Below are 6,645 nucleotides of genomic sequence, written 5' to 3' on the forward strand. Positions count from 1 at the left end.
CTATTGACAAGTGAGGCCTAGAGGAATTCTGTCCAAGTGGGATTAAAGTTGTAGAACTTTAAAATCTGATTTCCCCCCATTATCTGACCACAAAAGAGTTGCCAGTCTTTTCAGTTATCTTGCCAACCCTGAAGAATCCCTGTCAAGTTTCTGTTTTTTTAGGCTTCAAAAAGCTTAAGCAAAAGAGGCCCTTCAGAGTCCTCCTGTTCAGGAATTCCTTAAGATCATTAGAGAAATACTTCACAAAGTAGGAGATTTACTCATTGGAAACCAGAAGGAAGGTTCTAGAAGATTTCAGTCACCAGTCTTGACTCCCATGACTTTATCCAACCTGTTCATTTAATCTGTGATAGTTTCAGACTCCCAGAAAGGTGAAGTGGGATCCTATTCTCCTAGAACCACAGTTGGCACTCAAAAATGGATTTGAAACTCTGGAACCCACACAATATTCTGACCCACTTCCAGTAACACCAGGTTCCATATTTCCAGAGTTTTTAGAACAAGAACAGCAAAATGAGGCATAGCAACCTATCAAACAAACCACCAGCCCAAAACAAAACAAGACAAAAAACAGGCCAAACCAAAACTTTATGCTATGAAAACAAGAAATAAAATAAGGAGATTTAAAGGCCGGCTGATTGTCAGCAAACACAATATATTTACTGTATTGGCATTTGCTCACAGTGCAAATGGTACAACATTACACCATTTCAATATTTCGGTTTTTAAAAATGCTGTTTTCATTAACTATATTATATTGGCATAACAATGTGACAAAGGAGCAAATGAAATGTTGGTGAAGAATCTCACCTTTTCACAATATCAAGCATTTTTTTTAACCTTAGTATAAGGTACTATAAATCCAAGAAATAAAAACATCCACAAAATATATTACATCTGGTTTGTCTTTTTCTAAGTACTCAACTTTGTACAAAAGTCTTTCAAAAAATATCATTCCCCATAGGTTTTCCTGTTTAAAACCTGATTTTTTTCTCTCAGTTCACATAAGTTAGAGTGCATTTTCTTTTGTTGGTTTTAAAACATGCAGACATATAAAAAAATCTGGATAGCACAACCTTTTGGCAACAAAGTTATTTTTCTCTTAGTTTAGCTTAAATGTCTGAGAACAGTTTTATTAAAACAAAGGAAAACTCAGAGTAATCATGCAGTAACATGCATATCCCAGGAGGAGCAAGGAAAAAATATTAAAGGATATCTGATTCCTCCTTCCAGCTTTGAAGTGACCAAATTTTTTTTTAAATAATCATCACATTATAAAAAGTATTCAGCAAAATACTGTCTCTGCAAAGAAAGATTTTACCCTTCAGCTGAAAAAATATGGGCCCTCCTGGCAAACTTCATCTTCCTCTCTCTCCTTCTACAAAAAGCCCAAGTACCTGGAAATTCACAATCCCCCTATTTGAGTTTTTCTCCCCTTTCACTAGAGTCCTCTTAGTATTATTATCCACCACCAAAAACGGTGCTTTTTTATAAAAAAAAAAAAAAAGTGGGAAACGCATAAAGTGACTTTAAAAACAGACATTCTGTAAACTCCAGACCTTTGTTCCTTCTCTCTGGGCAGCTCACTGGCCACAGGAGAAATAACGCTAATAGGGAACAGTACATTCAGTCAAGACTGCTGGGAGCTGTGTCAGAGAGCACCCTTCCCTACTTCTCCACTTCAAAAGGGCCACCCTGTGTGAAGAAGGGCTGGGCAGGACAGCTGGGGAAGAGGGGGCGCCTGAGAAGAGGTGAGGTAGGGCAGGGAGAAGGTGAGACTGGGGAATGGAAAAGATGTGCCTGATTCATCAACATGGATTAATGCAAAAAATCCTCATGTAACTTAGAGGAAAATTTGGACAGAGATATGTGTATGCATATATACACACATATATGTATATGTGTATATATATATCCACGCATACAAACAAACATGTAGATATAATTTCATCATTTAATATTTTCATAAAAAATAAATCATTTAAAGCTGTATATGCCTACTAGTTCTCTTTATTCCAGTGCACTGCGCTGGATAACCAAGTACCTTAGAGATTTGATTTTGCTAGGAATACATATGTATGTATGTGTGTGTGTGTGTGTGTGTGTGTGTGTATATATATATATATATATATATACATACATACACATGTGCACATACATATACATACACATACATGCACACACCATACACATATATTTAAATTCTATTGTGTTGGTGATGACAGAAGCAAACAACAACAAAAAACATGGCCAGCTTTCTCATGAATGGTGGGAAGAAGAAATAAGTATGAGAGTGAAAAAACAAAGTTGGGTGGCTGGTTGAGGCCTGCCTTTCTGAAAAAAGGTTTTGAGAGACATGGGGAAGAAGTCAGGGAGAGGGGGAAAGAAGAGGGAGAGGGCAGAGGGCAAACTCAGGAGCATAGATTTTGGAAAGGGGGGCCGAGAAAACATATTTTTTAAAAGGCAGGCTCAGTGATGGCTGCTCTTTCTCCCCGCAGATCAAACTGCCCTGAGGCCTAAGAAGGAAGCGCTCGGAAAAGGGGGGGTTCTGAGGGGCCAAACCCTAAGCGGCTGCAGCAGCACCGCGGCGGCGGCATCCGAGGCATTTCTGTAAGAAACATTATTTCGGAGCAGATGGAAGACCATCTCCTCCAGCCACGTGCAGGCCCCTAGCCTGGGATATCCCGGAGCGGCTTTGGGGACCCGATGTGGGGAAGAGTTTGGGGGTAAGACACAGCCCAGTTCAGCTCAAGAGTCTCTCACACACGCGCGCGCGCACACACACACACATATACACACACACACACACACGCGAGCACGCACACACTCGCGCGCATCCCCGCACGCAGGCGCGCGTGCGTGCGGCGGGCAGCAAGCTCTGCGCTTTGGTGCGCTCCATACCCCCTCCCCCTCTCGGGTCTTCGAGGGGGAAGAGACACACAGGGGGGAAATCAGTGAGGTGCTTGGGTAGGGCGAGGGTTGGGTGGGACCCCGCCTTCAGTCCCCCCCGCAGGTCCTTGGCGCGGCCCAGCGGCCCCTGGATCAAGGCGATCCCAACTGAACAAAGCGGGCTAGACGCCACCTTTCCGCCCCCACGCCTTGGCTAAGTGGGGGACAGCGAGGGGAAGGCGCCTCCAGCCTGGCCCTCGACCGCTGGCCGGTGTGAAAGGATGGGAATGGGGGGCATCAAAGGGGTGCAAAGGGCCGCACGTCCATGGAGAGGCCAGGGCGCGGCCCTTGAGCCTCCGTGGCTGGCTTTCCCGCTGCCTTCAGGCGAGCAGCCGGGAGGCACTGGAGGGGAAAAGAGGGGATCTGGGGGCCCGAGCCTCAGGCGCAGGTGGTGACCACTGGGGCCAGAGACACGGTGGGCGCCGAGGACGCGGAGGGCGCACCCCCCTTCTCCGCCTTCTTCTCCTTTTGCTTGAGGTGGATCTTGGCGTGGCGCTTGCGCTCGTCGCTGCGCGCAAACTTGCGCCCGCAGAACTCGCAGGCAAAGGGCTTCTCGCCCGTATGCGTGCGGATATGAGTGGTGAGGTGGTCGCTTCGGCTGAAGCTCCGCATGCAGATCCGGCACTGGAAGGGCTTGTGGCCCGTGTGGATACGCAGATGCCGGGTCAGCTCGTCCGAGCGGCTGAAGCGGCGGTCGCAGCCCTCCGCCGGGCACGCATGGGGCCGCTCATGGAGCGGGGTCTTGCTAGGCCGGTTGGGGTACTTGCGGGGCCGGATGGGCTTGAGCGTGAGCGGCGGCTGGGGCAGGCTACCGAAGCTCGGGTGGATCTGCTTGTCTTTGAACGCCTTGATGGTCTCCAGAGGGGTGATAGGGGGCGGATTGACCCGGATGGGGTCCATGCCCTGGAAGGGCTTGTGCTCCGGAATGGAGCCCATGTCGTTGGGGTGGTGGTACAGGTTGTAGTCAGGAATCATGGGGAAGAGATTGCTGTCCAAGGCTGGCTTGGTCGATTGGTAATCCTGGGGGGAATAGGCGAGCCCGGGGTTGCCCTGGGGATCGTGGAAAGATACGGGCTCCGAGTAGAGATCTCCGCAGTTGGAATAAGGGGGTAACGCCGGATACATGGCCTCCACGTCTCCCTGCGGCGGCTGCACCATGCTGGCGGTGGATGTCTGCGTGCTGAGCGCCCCTGAGGCCGGGGGCACCCCCAAGATGCCGGCACTCATGAGGCTAATAATGTTGTCCTGGCACCAATTGGAAGGGGAGTCGAAAGCGAACTTTCCCAAGTAGGTCACGGTCTTGTTGCCGGGGGCTGGCTGGAAGGAGCCCGAGTAAGAGAGTTCCGGGTTGGGCTTCTCGTTGGTCAGACCGATGTCCATCACATTCTCTGCGGAGAGCGGGGGAGAGAGGGGAGGGGTGAGTGAAGCCGAGTCGGCTCCGGGCCGTGGCGCCCAGGTCCTTGCCCAGGTGAGGAGGGTGCGGCCGGCTGGAGTGCGCAGCGCATGGGGTAAGAGGAACGCTGGGCCCGGCGCAAAGCGGGCGGTGCCGCGCTCCCGGGCGCAACCTGGATACAGCAAAATACTACGGATCGGGGTGTGGAGTGGCTGCGGCACACACACCGCACACGCCGCGCACACACTCACGTACCACACACACACACACGCGCGCGCGCGCGAGAAGCATTGTTGTTCTTCCCGAGGTGGGGCGGGCAGGTAGCTGCAGCTACAGGTAGTTTCAGACCCGGAGCGCGCCGGGCTCTCGTTTTCCAGCTCACACAACTCGGCCTCTTCCCCTGGCCCTGTCTACTCCAGGACGCCGCGCCTTTACCGCCAGGGCGATGCCCCCTACGCGCGCTGCGCCTGGGTCGCGGACCCAGAGCGCTTCAACGCTTTGTCCTCGGAGCGTAGAAGGGTGCCGCCCGCAAAGGGAGCTCTCCGGTCGCCTCCCCGGTCCCCAGCCTCCTCCTGGCCTGAAGGGGCTTTCAGCTCTTGCTGGAGGGGAAAAGCCTATGCCCAGCCAGAGAGGGTGGAGGGCGGCGGAAAACCGGCCCGTGTCTCCAGCGCTGGAGCGGCCGCCCTTCCCAAGCTCCCGGGTCCCAGGATCGCCCCCTGTGGCAGTACCCCAGCCCCGCGGGAGAGCCCCCTCCTTCTCCCAGCCGTCCCCACACCCCCACGGTTTTGCTGAACGCCCCGGAAAGGCAGCGTCGCAGTACCTCTCCCACCGCGGGGACTCCACGCCGCACATGGCTCCATCCCGGGTGGGAGGCTGAGGGAGTAAGGGGGGAAAGCGCGGGTGAAAAAAGACGCTGGGCTCCTCCCGAGAAAGGGGGCGACAGCACCACGCCTTGCTAGCAGCCCAGAGATCGGGCCCCCTGCGTGGGGAGGGAGAACCCCAGAGCAGCTCGCACCTACCTCCCTCCGATCGGCGGCTGCCCCCACCCGGGAGAACAGAAGCCTCTACCGTGGCGTTGCCAACCGAGCCTTCCCGATCGGGGAGGGCGGGAGGAGTGGGTGGGAAAAGCAACTCGCCCCCCAGAAAATTCCCAGCACGCCCCCACCTCTCCATCCATCCATCCATCCATCCATCCATCTATCCATCCATCGCTAGCTCGTTCCTTCCTTCTCTTCCTCTCCCCTGCCTTCCTCGCTGCCTCGCAGCCTCCCTGCCACCCTTACCTGTAGCCATCTGATTGTAATGGGCCACCGAGTCGCTGCTGCCAGAGAAGAGGTTGAGCGCGCTGGGGATCTCCTCGGGGTACAAATTGTCAGGCAGTTGGTTTAGCAAACTGCTCATGGTCACCGGCAGCTTCTCGGCGAGTTTGCCGGTCATAGCACTCCCGAGCTGCCGCCGCCGCCGCCACCGCCGCCGCCGCCGCCGCCGCTCGCTCCTAACGCAGCTTCCAGGCAAGCGGCATCGGAGAGGCGATCCGTGGTGCAGGGGAAAAGCATGCGAGAGGGAAAGTTCGGGGGGAGGGGGGAGGGAAGAGGGGAAGGGGTGGGCCAGGGGAGGGGATCTTCTCTTTTTTGGGGGGTGGGTGGGAGGGGGGCAAAGGGGGTAATCCTCTTGGGTGCCTCAGCTGGTGCTGTGTGAGGCTGGGTCGTGGGGGGTGGGGCGTGTGCGGGGGGTGGGGTGGGGGCTGGGCTCGGGGTGATCTCGGCTCTAGGGGGTCGGACGCGGCCTCAGTATTGATCTTACAAACAGACACGCGCCCGCCACCCCCCCCGTCCCCCGATCTGCCACCACCGCCGCCACCGCCGCCGCTTCTGCCGCCGCTGCCTCTGCCGCCGCTGCCGCCGCTGCTACCACCACCACCAGCCCCGCTGCTTCCTAGCAAGCTCACTGCTGCCCAAAAGCTCCCAGCCAGGGAACTCCACCAGCCTATTTATCTGAGCCCCGGGAAAACTCCGTGACGTAGCTGCCCATATATGGACAGACAAAGCCCAGCCGAAGGGGCGCGACGTCACAATGGAAGCTCCTCACAATGGAACATTAGAAAGCAGGAAGCGGGCCGCAGCCAACGTGCAGCGCCCGCATCGCTCGCCGCTCTTAAATAAAGAGAGAAAAAGAGAAAAGTAGAAGAAAAAAAAGAGAAGGAAAATGTGAAAGAGGGATGCTGCTGAAAGCAAAGCGCGCAGCACGCAGTGCTTAGTGCTTAGTGGAAAAACCAGTAACCAAGCCTGTGTGTGTGTGTGTGT

At 54.4% G+C, this 6,645-nt stretch overlaps 1 protein-coding gene across 2 annotated transcripts; it reads right to left on the bottom strand.

Moving 5' to 3' along the window:
* Positions 1 to 582: 582 nt before the first annotated feature.
* Positions 583 to 6,410, bottom strand: EGR3 (early growth response 3). Of its 2 annotated transcripts, XM_081269472.1 has the most exons (3): positions 5,626 to 5,763; positions 5,163 to 5,215; positions 583 to 4,337 (listed from the first exon to the last, which is right to left on the bottom strand). In XM_081269472.1, the coding sequence occupies exons 2-3, from the start codon at positions 5,200 to 5,202 to the stop codon at positions 3,328 to 3,330; spliced, it is 1,050 nt and encodes a 349-aa protein (XP_081125598.1). In that variant the 5' UTR covers positions 5,203 to 5,215; positions 5,626 to 5,763; the 3' UTR covers positions 583 to 3,327. The 2 variants fall into 2 exon arrangements, with proteins under 2 accessions (XP_081125598.1, XP_081125597.1); XM_081269471.1 differs by lacking the exon at positions 5,163 to 5,215 and having other exon boundaries at positions 5,626 to 6,410.
* Positions 6,411 to 6,645: the final 235 nt, after the last annotated feature.

Source organism: Spermophilus citellus (genome assembly GCF_964194105.1).
Source record: "Spermophilus citellus genome assembly, chromosome: 16".
NCBI classification, from domain to species: domain Eukaryota; kingdom Metazoa; phylum Chordata; class Mammalia; order Rodentia; family Sciuridae; genus Spermophilus; species Spermophilus citellus.

Excerpts from the sequence above, each read along its gene's own strand:
- EGR3 (XM_081269471.1), bottom strand. The coding sequence starts at position 5,779 with ATGACCGGCAAACTCGCCGAGAAGCTGCCGGTGACCATGAGCAGTTTG. Across the intron at positions 4,338-5,625 it reads TTACAATCAGATGGCTACAG|AGAATGTGATGGACATCGGT; the intron begins GTAAGGGTGGCA and ends CGCTCTCCGCAG.